The 13,415-nt window shown below is 35.7% G+C and overlaps 3 protein-coding genes across 3 annotated transcripts; 1 reads left to right on the forward strand and 2 right to left on the reverse strand.

Moving 5' to 3' along the window:
• Positions 1 to 72: 72 nt before the first annotated feature.
• Positions 73 to 2,124, reverse strand: LOC17875561 (probable pectinesterase/pectinesterase inhibitor 61). The gene is made up of 2 exons (XM_006279542.2): positions 993 to 2,124; positions 73 to 914 (listed from the first exon to the last, which is right to left on the reverse strand). Exons 1-2 carry the CDS (start codon positions 2,056 to 2,058, stop codon positions 217 to 219), a joined length of 1,764 nt encoding a protein of 587 aa, XP_006279604.1. The 5' UTR covers positions 2,059 to 2,124; the 3' UTR covers positions 73 to 216.
• A 3,287-nt stretch (positions 2,125 to 5,411) lies between these two features.
• Positions 5,412 to 7,775, reverse strand: LOC17876450 (O-acyltransferase WSD1). The gene is made up of 7 exons (XM_006282287.2): positions 7,531 to 7,775; positions 6,647 to 7,237; positions 6,486 to 6,552; positions 6,301 to 6,395; positions 6,002 to 6,211; positions 5,755 to 5,892; positions 5,412 to 5,657 (listed from the first exon to the last, which is right to left on the reverse strand). The coding sequence occupies exons 1-7, from the start codon at positions 7,750 to 7,752 to the stop codon at positions 5,490 to 5,492; spliced, it is 1,491 nt and encodes a 496-aa protein (XP_006282349.1). The 5' UTR covers positions 7,753 to 7,775; the 3' UTR covers positions 5,412 to 5,489.
• A 2,783-nt stretch (positions 7,776 to 10,558) lies between these two features.
• Positions 10,559 to 12,743, forward strand: LOC17876584 (protein BOBBER 1). Its single transcript, XM_006280819.2, has 6 exons — positions 10,559 to 11,118; positions 11,583 to 11,755; positions 11,868 to 11,916; positions 12,023 to 12,189; positions 12,280 to 12,363; positions 12,470 to 12,743. Exons 1-6 carry the CDS (start codon positions 10,731 to 10,733, stop codon positions 12,506 to 12,508), a joined length of 900 nt encoding a protein of 299 aa, XP_006280881.1. The 5' UTR covers positions 10,559 to 10,730; the 3' UTR covers positions 12,509 to 12,743.
• Positions 12,744 to 13,415: the final 672 nt, after the last annotated feature.

The following is a 13,415-nucleotide window of genomic DNA, read 5'->3' on the forward strand; positions in this document are numbered from 1 at the left end:
ATCTTTCCATTACTGTACATATATGCAAACACTGATATCTGAGCAAAGAATCCAGAACAGTTACAGAGAACATACTCAATTCATAATCTTTATTTCATTCAAGAAGAAGTCCTATCATATAATAAGTACACTTAAAATGGTTTGTGGACTATATTACAAATCTTGAGTTCGTATATAAAAATCTTTCGTATACATTACATACAAGGCTGAGACAATCTATTGTGACAACCCCGAGAAAAAAGCCACGCCGGTTGGTGGCAACCACGAAGAACCAGAAATGAACTGAGCCACCGTAAACTTGCTAGCCTCAACCGCTGAGGTAATAACGTGATAACCCGGCCACTTAACTCGTTGACCCATCCCTGACCCTGGCCCTTTGTTCATATACTCACCATAGTACAATGTGTCCAATGCAAACGGACCATTCCACTCCAACCATCCTCTCGGGTCAATATGATCACCCATATCCGACATCATGTACACAACTCTAGAATACAACTTCCACGGACGGCCTAGATACGTAGGATAACTACCCTTAGAGGCTTCAAGATCCGGCGTGGCTAGTATCTTACAAGCGTGAATCGAAATCCCCGTGTTCTGATTAGGATCTTTCCGGTTCTGAGCCGTGATGGTAATCTTCTGCTGAGGCATAGGTTTACGCGCATAGATGTTACAACTCTGTAAGATCACAGCTGCGTTACCGAATATAAAATCGACCGTTCCATAAATATCGCATTCGCGAAAAAACTGTCGGTTAGAATGTACGTAAAGCGCATCTTGGTATCCGATAATACTGCAATGGTAAACCACCGCATGGTCTCCACCAATTCGTAGTGCCACGGCCTGATGCTTACCCGGTCCGGCGTAATTCTCGAACGTTATGTCTCTCACTATAAATCCAGCTCCAGTAGCAGCTACAGCAATGAAAACATAAATCAATAAATCATCAACAGTTAAAAAAAAACAAAAGTTAAAAAGTTAGATTCTGTTACCGAAAGTGGCGGTGTGAAAAGTAGTTAGATCATCGGCGATACTTTTACCACCGGTTATGACCGTTTTACCCTTGCCGTCTCCGATGAACACTATGTTAGTCTTCTTCCTCCCAACTTTTAAATTCTCTTCTTCGTACCTTCCTGCTTTAACGTAGATAACGAATTTACGGCTACTATGCTCCGGAGCTTTCTTGATAGCCTCCGTGATTGTCTTGAACGTTCCGGTACCGTCTTTAGACACCGTGATATCAGCTTGAATCGCCGGCGCCGGGGTACCAAGAAGCTCTCTGTCTTCTCTGTTCAACCAATTAGGTAATTCCTCTGTTTCTTCTGTCCCAAGTAACTTCCTATTATTCACCACCGGAACTCCAGACAAATCTGTTACTTTTCCGGCGAATATCGCCAAACAGTTACTCACCATCTCCGACAAATCTTTAACCGCTCCGATCACTTGATCCTTCACTCCTCCTCCTTCTCCATCAGTTTCATCGAACCCGTCAGTGCAAGTGTCGTGGTTAGTCATCGCTGAGCTGAGCCACGTCATCACGTCGGAGTGAGACTCGTCTCCGGATACGACTACGACTGAGGAGAGAGCACGCGTGAGGGCTTCGACCGAGTCATCTAGCAGCTCGAGGCAAGAATCGTAAGCTGACCGTACACGTGGCGGCATCTGAGTGTAAGTGATCGTAGAAGAAGCATAAAGAGCTTTGCTGAATCTTTGAAGCGTTGCGTTGAAGGAGATGTGAATGAGTTCGCTCTCGTCGGCGGTTAAAGATCCCGGGAAATCAAGAAGTGTGTCGATGCATAGGTTCGGGTATAACGATTTGCTACAGGTTCGGGAGATCGCTTGGGTCGGTTTTCGTGTTAGCTTCGGCACGGTTTTGTCCGAACCTGCAGCTCGGATACCAGCAAAGATCCCGAAGCAGATCACTCCAACAACTAAAACAGCCAAAGTGAAGAGAATCAGCTTCGTTTTAGTTTTCTTGTTTTGCTCCGGAAGTGACGTGGCTTGGTCTTTCTGGTTCGTGTCTGATGGTCGGGACGGACCGAGCCTATCGTAACCCATTGTGGTGTTTTAGAGTGAAGTTTAAGAGTTTGTTTAAGGAGAGAACAAAGATGAGATAAATTATTATATAGATGAAGCTATTTAAAGAAATAGAAAAATGTCATGAGTTATATTTATATAAAAAAAACTATGGGTCAATTTCTTAGTTTGTAATATACCTTATGCCTGATAGCTGTAATATTTTTTTAGTGATATATAATTGAATTGTAGTATTCTAAAAGGACCACAAACGAACAAAATTTGTCGATGGCTCTATCAAATAAGTATGTTTTGATGTGTATGTACGAGTATTATTTTAGTATAATGATGCATCTCTAACAACTTGCATCATTCATTATAGGAAAAAAAAATAGTAACTAATACGTCATTCATTTCTATAATAGAATCGAACGTACTATTGTATATTTATATCTTACGATACACTAATTAGTGCTAATTTGGAAAATATAATATTTTATATCAACACTAATTGGTGCTTTTTCTCAAATAGTAAATAAGATTTTTCTAACGGTGTCGGTGATCTTTTTTTTTTCTTCACCGTTATTTGTTTCTTTCTTAATTTCGTTTTTTTTGTTTATAAATTTTCTTACGTACCAAAAGCTGTCTAAATCCATGTTCTACTCAATATTACCATATGTTCGAACTCGTCCTCTTCAACCATATGTTAAGTGTAGGGAAATATCACATCCGATAGACCGTCCGATGGATCTTTCCCTATACTTAGTATAGTATGCCAAAATGATATGATCAGTTGCATATTAAACACCGAGTTCAAACTCTAAAGTGGTATAACATGCATATATGTTTAGTCGGGTTTTACCATTATATAATCCAATTCACGGTTGCATGCGGATCAATAGATGCTATATACTAACAAACGTATACATACAAATACTAAGTTGAGTAGTATCAAGAAGAGTCAAGGCACGCGCTCATATGGTCTCAAAGCGTTGATGGGACAAATCTACGTCGTCCACCAACTGGAGCCCCATGGAATTAAAACGGAATAGTTATTGAGATAAGACTTATCTACCAATATTAATCACACAAAACAGTATGTACATGTATAGTTTTGCTTTGGTTCAATCGTTTCCAAAATTCTCGTTTCAATTAATGTTCTGGTTTAGGGATCGAATTAGTATATTATCCACTAATTAATCTTCCAGGTTGCTATAGATATATTGTTTGTTTTTAGTTTGGTGTTGACTGCTCAGAACCAGTTCCTAGCTATCATATGTTATATATGTATCTAACCTTTTCCTCCTTCATATTATGGATATAGACATTAAGAATCTTGTTTCTATGGTTTACAACTTTACATATATTAGTTATTAGTTATTATTTAAGGTAATTTGGCAGAAGAACACTAAAAATACCCTTTTCAAAAAATGGAATGGTTGATGTTTAAGTCAATGTTTTTGCCAAAAGAAAAAAAAAAGGTCTCAAGTCACGCGGTGGAGGTAGATGTTGATATGATAAGAATTGTGTAAACGATCGTATAGCTAATGTAGCTAAATAGCCTAATGATAACAAAATTAAAGGTTGGGTACCAAGTCAATGTCAATAAGAGTGTGAGCTGTCCTCTACCATAAGTCTTCTGTCTCTTAAAACCTCTTTTTTCCTTTTCTTATCTTAGCCTTTTGTGTTTTGTCTCCTTCACAAAAGTTCTATTTTCATCAGACCACTCACGTTTTTGATTAATGAATGAATGATTCTTGTTGTCTCAATTACTTTTAACAAAAAAGGTCTTATGTGGTTCATTAACGCATTTGTTTATTACACACATTACCGTCTAATAACGGTATACATATATACATCTTTGGAAACATATGTACATATAACCAACCCTAATCAGTTGATGATTAATTTTCTCTATGGATCGATGCCAAATTCAGTTCAAACTTTTCCACTAGGAGCTAAACATGCTTAACTACTATAAATGGTGGTTTAGATTAGCAAGAAAATCCAAATTTTCATATGTTCTACTTTTGTATAGCTAGTGTTGTAAGATCATTATTGATGGTCTTATAATCCAACGATGACTGATTTCCCAATTCCCTAGTAAGAAAAATCTTATGAAATGATGATTTACTATATATTTAACTTTGACATCACTAGTAATTGAGGGAAAGAAACTCGAAAAATCATCATGACACCGTTGGTGAAAGAACTTTTTAGTTTTTACGTTAGAAACATAAATCATAGTAACCAAAAAAAAAACATAAATCATTAAGTTCTTTTGTAAACTTGGTACAAGAACACATGTTCATGTGTCACTTAATTACATGGACGTGCATGTTTTATGCTATCCATTATTGGCACTTTGGCAGTATATAGATAAAACTGAATATTGCTTTTTAGACGTTTACCAATCAGGTTATCAACTGTATACACTTTTCTGAATTATCATTAGACTGATGACAACAATATCCCGATACTCGTAATTTCATTTCATTTCTTTAATATAAATTCAATATATCATTAATATATTGATAACGAATTAACGAAATACAAAAGAAAACTGTAGTATTAATTAATTAAATCATTAAAAGGTTTGGTGACTAGCATGACACAGCATTTACACTAATAATGATGCTTAATACAGTTGATGAGTTTGACAGCAGCATTCATAAGATTGGTTGTTGGTAATGCGTTTTAAATCTCACTGAATAATTTAGATTCAACCATTGGTGTAAGAGCTGAGGTTAAAGTCAAAAGATGTCTTCATTAGAGATAACTAACTCGACCATAGAACGTTACACTTAGAATTATTATCAGTTTGATTTTACAGTACTAGACATCATAGTTAGTGCTTTATCTTCATCTCTAATTAATCGATACCGACAACTTCTTTCTATGGATTAATCATTTTTCAACAAAATTGCAATTTCTATTAGTGGCTAACTTCTGAGTTTTTGAATCAAGACATGGTTAGAGCTATGGGCTTTGGGACATCTATGTACCTTTATTAAATACTTCATTTGGGCATGTTTTGTTGTTTGGAAGATTTCGCTGTTACGTTTTAGTATTTGGTTCTTTAAGTCAAGTAGCTGGTCATTCTCAACAAATTTAATATGCATGCAACATGTCGTTGATGACTTGATCATTGAATCTTCACAGCTTTATAAAGTTGAGTTACATATCAAAACCAAAATTCATAGTTCATGTATAATTTGGACATTTTTCCATCGCCATTCGTAATGAATTGCTTTGGAAGTGAATTAGCTCATAGTATCTCTCTATTAAAAGTGATGTGTCTACCAAGTAACCAAAAATCTCATCTTATAGTTAAAAACCTGCTTATAATATAAAATTAGATGTCTTACAATTTTCATATCTATATATGCCTAGTTATTATAATAAAATCGTAAGGTATTAAACTATTAATTTAGAGTCCATAGTGTGACACACAACAAAAGAGCTTTTATAAACTAGACCTCGATCTCATATAGCCCTCTTTCTAGGACAGCGGATTTAATGATTTTGAGAGACTCCACCAAATCGTCACACATCTTGTGAGGGTCAGGAATGATCGTTGGATCCGCAGTTACCGATATTATGACCTTGTTCGCATAGCTCTGGAAATGTAGAGTAAGAGCCTTCACACACAATACACACAAAAACATGATTAAAATTAACAGAAATAGTCATGAAGATTCTATATGATGAAATTTTCTATATACAATTAATGCTTACATGTGGGTGGCCAAAAACACAAGGGGCGATATAAGATAGTGGATGACCATGGAAGGTAATCTCTTCCTTTGGACCGACCACATTTGAAAATGACAACGTTGTGCTATGGATCACTTTCCTTACAAGAACTACACTTGCCTGTATTTTTGTGTGTTTTTTGTTTCTCTATTAGAATAGATTCATGTGTATATGGATTAACAAAACCTATGCATGATTAACTCTGTTTAAATTCGGATTTAGATGTCACCTTGAGTCCAAAAACTTTTAATATAACTTTAAAGAATGCCATGGAGAATACGGCTTCGAGAGAGTGTTTCTTGCGGTCTACGGTGGCTTTAGCTCGGCGCACGTATTCTAGAGGATCGGTCTCTTGCCCAACAGAGAACGGTAGTAGAATGTAGCCGAATAGATTTCCCCATCTGCATTTCGATTTCTTCGCCATCATATCCGCTAGAGCCTATATATTGCATCATTTAACAATAATGAAACCACACAATTCTGTTTACAACTATTTGGTTTCTAAATATTCCAACACTATATATATACCTCAATTCCTGCGTTTGGTCTCAAGTTAATCATAATAGCTGATCGAAGTCGGATTTTCCTCATCGACTCTTTCGATTTTGGTGTTGCTTCTTGATCTATGTCAAAACATATGACAATAGTTTTGTTAGATGAACGTGAGCTCTAAACTTATAAGTATAATAATGGAGTGTAAGTACAACTTTTACCATATCTACGGCTCAGGTACCGCGTAAGTCCAGCTTCCGTTACTCCAAGAAGAACATCGTTTACAGTCTAAGAAACATTAGATTAAAGGCTAAAAATGTCAGTGATTATACATGAATAAAGTGATTCTTAAAAAATTAGTAAACAGAACGCTTTTGTTTACCATTTTCAATGCGTTTTTCACCAGCTTCACATCGTCAAAGCTGATAATCCGGTGGACGAACCGCTTAGGGATAAGTTCACTTCCAGGTTTGGCCAAGAGAGGAGTCTCTGTATCCCTCACGAATAATATCGTAAGAGCAAACATTAAGATATCAACAAAAGTGTTGAATAGCAACCTTAGGATGAACCAGAGCACTACAAATAACCACCAAATCTTGTTGAAAAACCCGCTGTTGCAGCTCGGTACAAGGCGTTTTTTCTGAACCGCAACAGTAGGCAAAGCCTCGGGGTTTGATGTTTTGCGGGTGCAAGCTAGGAAAAGAGACATGAGAGACATTCCATCACCCAAAGAATGATGGATCTTGAGAATGGCTATTGATTCAGCGTTGGATGTTTTGAGGTTTAGTATGTGCATTTCCCATAATGGTTTAGACAAATCCATAGGAATAGTTGTTAACTTAGAGATATAGTCTTCAAGATACTTATCAGGATTTTCAATTTTGGGATCTATATCTGGCACAATCACATGATCTTCTACTCTAACTTTTGTTCGAACCCAACACGGTTTCCCTTTCTTCCCATTGTTCATCTCCTGATGAGTTCATCATGACAAGAAAAAAAAGAATCACATACAAAAAGAATCGTATACATGAGAAAAAGTAAAAGTAAACAAGAGGATTGTTTCAACTATTTCCAATCTGGTTAGTATGTTATAACTCTAATGATACAAACATGATTAGAGAAAAAAAAAAACATTACTATTATAAAATCCAATGGTTTACTTTACATCATTTTCTTCTATTTTTACCATATGTTATGTGTGTGTATGGACTTACTAAATGAAAATATATGTTTTTTTTATAAATAAGTGTTTTTGGGACTTACTAAAATGCTTGAGAAGCGAGGGTGGTTAACAAGGGTGTGTTTAAGGCCGTCGACAATGGCAGGTGGGTTTGCTTTGACTCTACATCCCATAGTGACAATTATGGCACAGTTAAAATCCGGCGAATTGAACAGCCGTGAGCATGGGCTGAGCGGCTCTTCCTCCACCACCACCGTCTCCATCACGGTGGTGTCCCTCTTCTTCTTCTTCTTCTCTCCACCCATTCTTTAACCTATTTGTGGCTTTTTCCAAGTTTTGTGGGAGGGTGCTTTTAACTTCTTCACTCACAGTCACTTTATGCTATATTCTCTCTCTATATATATAAGTAAAGTTACACGGTTTTAGTTATGAACTCTTTGGTTATGAACTCTTTGGTTATGAACATAACTACTACTTCATCTTCATGTCAGTGTATTTTATGGTTTGTCTTAATGACATCATCAGGTGGACATCACGCATTATACAGTAATCTCAAAAAAGAATTTAGAACCCAAAATCTAAATTAATCTACAAAAATCGTAGTGGTCAAATCGCTAGAATATAGTAAGATTCAACTCCTCGGGAAACGAGAATTTTAATGACTACTCTGCTGACTAATACTAACTTCACCAACATAAATTAATTACTGAGAGAGTCTGAGACTACATATTTTGTTGTGTCCATGACACTCTATAGTCAAGTAATTACTTAAGTAATCTTCCAAACGAGTAATCTAAGTTAAGAAACCAAGGTTTTAAATTAAATTTTCCTATCCTTTCATGAGAGATCAATGGTTATTACCAATAACTTGGCTTAATTCTTGTTATGTTCTTTGGTTAATGTCCTCATTTATAGTAGTACGTACTATTCTTCACCATTTCCTTTTAAAACCATATGGACCTAAACATAATAATCATTGATCACTTATTCACTCCAATGCCACGAATACATGGGTTGGTAGGTACTATTCAATTTTATTTGGGCCAACCATATCGACCAGAGATTTTCTTTTGTGTACTAAAAAAATTCATTTAATGTTCCCTTTTAATGTAAAACTCGAATAAATTATCATTTTACCAAACGTAGAAATTGTTCTGACAATACTTTTTGGTCATTCATTCAAATTATAAGCATCAAATATGTTACAAATATACGAAAAGTGAAGTTTATGTCGATCAATACAACCACAAGTACAAAATTCATTGCTCGTAGATGTATATATATGCAGATATGGACAAAACCTTTTCTTCTTCTTCTTCTTGTTTTGTTGGTTTAAAAAATCTTGATCTTATTAAACGTGTTTATTCTGCAAATTAATGTACGTATTACACATTTCGGTTGAGTTTTCAGACAGCTTCTTTCTATGAATAAATGCATGGTGTGTGCACTTTTATTTACTCTCCACTACTCTCTATGGGAATGGTAAACTTAACTTTTATCTTTAAATGAATTAAGTTCTTTGTAACAACAACCAACTACTATAGCTACGATTCGGGACTAGCCATTTTTATTGATTACCAAATTGTAAATTAATGTCCATCTGAATTTTACTGCAGCTAAAGAAAACGGTTACCATTATTTCGATTGATTAGAAAACGACTTTTAACCATCTCAAAAAAAAAAAAATATCAAAAATAATTTACAAAAGAGATGGATACATTGGATATGGATTCACATTCTCTTGTCTTTTCTTGCTCTTTTTACAGAACCAATATTTATTGTATTGTCTAAACCGTTAAAATATTTACCACGTCAGGTAAGAAAAAAAGAAAAGAACTATTCGAAAGTAAATTATCATTCTATAAAAATTTGAGATAATTAGGGTTACTAACCCCCTTGATGTTCATCATAAAGATTTGAATATTTTGTCACTTAAAACGTTTACGAGTGAGTGGCTACTTAAGCAATAGTTTCATGGCTAATAGAATTAGGTCTTTGCCAGTAGACCAACATGATGAATCTTAGTTAAAACCAACTACCACCTACGTACCATGCACTTAGTTATATTTTTATAATTTCTACACAACTAATACTATAGATATCAGAAATATGTTGTTTAAGAAATATCAGAACTTTTGTTATATATAAACTCAAAACTAGAGACGGTAGGCAATGATGCGATCGATTGTACTAGTATTCATGGCTCACATAGAATGGTACGTAATAATAAAAAAAGAACATTAATCTGATCAGTAGTGGCTAGATGAAGAGAATCTTCGGCTGGTTGAAAATCAGATAGCAATAATGGCAGCTCGCATTGCCATTCTCAACGTTGGTCACCGGGACTGGGAGATATATATATAGTACGAGCTAGAAGAATGATTTGGGTGGTTGCACCTATTACTCAATTCTTGTTCTGAGTAAACATTTAATATCAAATTGCACTTTGTTTTGTATCTCTTCTTCTAGGTGGTACGCCTTTTTGTTCTTTTGTTTTTTACAGTGTGTATAAAACCTAGTAAGTAGTAACTCATTCAGTGAAATATGTATGGCCTATGTCAAAGGTTGATATTAGATGTATAGAGGAGTCCAATGTTAAAAGTTAGAAGTTTGTTGGGCCTTGTTAGGCTTCTGCAGGTTTTGGTTTATGTAAAATTATTTTGGCCCACGCCAAACTTTATCTCAAACCCAAGGGGAAATATATGGACTTAGTAAATTTCTCTCTTTATAGATTTTTAGCTAAACCTTTATTTACTCTCTAACTGATTTAATATTTCCGTAATTATCATTCGTTAAAATTATGGAAAGATTCGGAATATTATTGAAATATAATTTGAAATTTTTGTATTTTTTTTTTTAATTTCTCCTTGAGTTTATAAAGTTGTTTTAAAATTCAAGTTACTTTTTTCTTTTAATAATGAGAAAGTCTATTTTGTATTAATTCATAACTGAAAATATCCTAATATCCTATTTTCACTGATAAGTTTTGGCTAATATATAGTTCATAGTACGCTGTATAAAAAATCATTTTTATTTGTAAAAAAATTAAAACTTTCCTTTTTTTTGTTTGTGTGACTAAAATAACAATCTTTCTTTTTCTCACTCAAGCTTACTTCTTCTCGAACCTTCTCGATTTGAGGCTTTTCATTTTCCCAAATCAAAGTGAAGAGCTTTGATCTCCAAAATCGAATCTTGTAACATCTCCATTTCACAGTTTCCCTCTCTTCTTTTACTCTCAAACCCAACAAGAGTAGAGCAAAACCCTAGAACGAAACCACCCCACATGGCGATTATCTCTGAGGTAGAAGAAGAAAGCAGTAGCAGCCGACCCACGATGCTCCCGTTTAGGGCGACGTTCGATTCTTCAAACCCATTAGGGTTTTTGGAGAAAGTTTTTGACTTTCTTGGAGAACAGAGCGATTTTCTCAAGAAAACTTCCGCGGAGGAGGAGATCGCCTTCGCGGTTAGGGCGGCGAAGGAGAAGTTAAAGAAGGCTGAGAAGAAGAAAGCTGAGAAAGAGACGGTGAAGCCTGTTGAGAAGGTTAGTGTTAAACCTGTGGAGAAGAAGGTTGAGAAGGAGAGTGTGAAGCCGAGTGTGGCTACTTCAAGTGCTGAGCCTATGGTTGTGGAGAAGCCTAAGGAAGAGGAGAAGAAAGAATCTGGTCCCATTGGTAAATGTTGAATCGTTTTCTCTTAACTAGATTTAATGAGAATGAATCTGGGAACTTGGCATGTCATTGATCTTGAGATGTTTTATTTGAAGATTAGGTTTAGGGTATGTGTTCTTAGGATTGGAACTTTGATTGACATTAAACTGTGAATACTTGAATGGGCTGGTTGATCTTGATCATGTTTTATATCCTTTGTTCAACTTAGTGTAAAGAACTATGACTTTGAATCAGTGGCGGTTATTAGATAGTTGTTCTATGAGGTATTAAGCATCAATGGGTTCTGTTAAGTGTTCACTTAACACCAATTTCAACATCAACTTGATGTCTCTCTAGTGAGAGCACAACATCATGGATTTTATACTTGGTTGTAGTTTTGATTTTATCTTATGCTCTAAATAATCCTATGATGAGCTTTTTGTGTTCTCTTGTTATCTCGAGTCAACTTTTTGGATGTTTCTTTGCAGTTCCTAATAAAGGTAATGGAACTGATCTTGAGAACTACTCATGGGTCCAGAGTCTCCAGGAGGTCACTGTTAACATTCCAGTGCCTACTGGCACTAAAGCACGAACTGTTGTATGTGAGATTAAGAAAAACCGTCTCAAGGTTGGTCTCAAAGGCCAGGATCCAATAATCGATGTAAGTTCTTTCCTCTGCTATTGTCTATAAGAAACTATTCCAGTTTCACACTAGTAGGATGAAATATCTTTTTCATATTCTTGCTAAATTTGCAAACTTTGAATAATTGTAGGGGGAGCTTTACCGATCTGTGAAACCTGATGACTGCTACTGGAATATTGGTATTTGCCTAATTTCCATCTGAACAATTATCAATACATTGAACTTCTTTGTTGGTGAAGAATGGAGTGCTTATTGTTATATAATGGTTAAAATGATACTTTGCAGAGGATCAAAAGGTGATTTCGATTCTCTTGACTAAGCATGATCAGATGGAGTGGTGGAAATGCTGTGTGAAAGGTGAACCCGAAATAGATACTCAGAAAGTTGAACCAGAGAGCAGCAAATTAGGTGACCTTGACCCAGAAACTCGCCAGACTGTTGAGAAAATGATGGTACTTGTCTTCTAAGTATCTCAAATCGTCAGCTTTTCTTGTTATTTCTTGTGTGATACTGAGTGTTTTTGTTGTTCTCTCTATCCACAGTTTGATCAAAGGCAAAAGCAGATGGGTCTTCCAACAAGTGACGAGCTACAGAAGCAAGAGATTCTCAAGAAATTCATGTCTGAGGTAAAAACGTTACATCCTCCTAACACATTTTTATTATTTTCAATGCTTATCCCATTGTTTTCTAATATGGGACGGATCTCTTCTTTTTTCGTTTTCCTTCATGCAGCATCCAGAGATGGACTTCTCAAACGCAAAGATAAACTGATGCTCCTGTCGTCGTCTGGTCTCTCTGCCAAGAAAAAAAAACCATTTTTGCATCTTCACCAACTTGCTTTTCGTTGCATCTGTTAAAAACTTGTTCCCTTTTTACTTACTGCTTCTGTTTTGTCTACTTTGAAAGCAAGTTCATGTTCGGTTTAACGTCCTTAGCTTTGTGGTTCTTTGGTGTTTGTTGATTGGAACTGTTCAAGAAAACCAGTTATCGTTGTTAATTCATATGACTCAGCACGTAGCACCGACAAAAATTTCGTATCATTGTGTACTTGTCCTCTGTTCGTCCTGTCTAAGAGTGATTGGTCTGACTCACGTGACCGTGTGGGTGACACATTGGGGTATTCTTCTTTCAGTTGGGGCATATTGGATCAGCCGTTTTCAGCAAAAAGATAAACAGGGACCACGATACACCTTTGTGGTCCAGACCGGGTAAGTTGGGAATGTGGTCCACTGCGTCGTTGCTCGACAACCTTCTTCCTTCAACTTCACATAAGGAATCATTCTTAGTTACGTAAATGCAAACCCAACGTCCCTCATTTGTGTAAAAATGCATTCACTTTGATAGTAAACGATTCTCAACCCCCTCATTGTTGTTAACATGACCTTTATTGCAAGATCTACGCTGTGAATGGCGTTCATGTTTCTGCGGTTATGTTGCTCTAACATCTAGCTATATATGGGTGATTAGATTGCTCCGAACCGCTCTTACACCGTTTGCTTAATATGATGTGTTATCAGCAGCACAATCATATTTTGTAAAACAAAGAAATATATATATATATATATATATATATATACGTGTTTTTATTAAAAAGAATATAAAAGTATTTGCATTCGTTTTTAAAAGAAACTGATGATAAAAATTATATTTATATCTATGGTAATAATTCAAGAAGTGG

The sequence above is a fragment of the Capsella rubella genome, unplaced genomic scaffold, assembly GCF_000375325.1.
Source record: "Capsella rubella cultivar Monte Gargano unplaced genomic scaffold, Caprub1_0 scaffold_8, whole genome shotgun sequence".
NCBI classification, from domain to species: domain Eukaryota; kingdom Viridiplantae; phylum Streptophyta; class Magnoliopsida; order Brassicales; family Brassicaceae; genus Capsella; species Capsella rubella.

Bases quoted from the DNA above. Each gene is read 5' to 3' on its own strand.
- LOC17876450 (XM_006282287.2), bottom strand. From the start codon at position 7,752: ATGGGTGGAGAGAAGAAGAAGAAGAAGAGGGACACCACCGTGATGGAG. The intron at 6,396-6,485 runs GTAAAAGTTGTA...GTTTTGACATAG, and splicing joins GTACCTGAGCCGTAGATATG to ATCAAGAAGCAACACCAAAA. The intron at 6,212-6,300 runs GTATATATATAG...TGCAATATATAG, and splicing joins GACCAAACGCAGGAATTGAG to GCTCTAGCGGATATGATGGC.
- LOC17875561 (XM_006279542.2), bottom strand. From the start codon at position 2,058: ATGGGTTACGATAGGCTCGGTCCGTCCCGACCATCAGACACGAACCAG. The intron at 915-992 runs GTAACAGAATCT...TCATTGCTGTAG, and splicing joins TTTTCACACCGCCACTTTCG to CTGCTACTGGAGCTGGATTT.
- LOC17876584 (XM_006280819.2), top strand. From the start codon at position 10,731: ATGGCGATTATCTCTGAGGTAGAAGAAGAAAGCAGTAGCAGCCGACCC. The intron at 11,917-12,022 runs GTATTTGCCTAA...GATACTTTGCAG, and splicing joins TGACTGCTACTGGAATATTG to AGGATCAAAAGGTGATTTCG. The intron at 12,190-12,279 runs GTACTTGTCTTC...CTCTATCCACAG, and splicing joins AGACTGTTGAGAAAATGATG to TTTGATCAAAGGCAAAAGCA.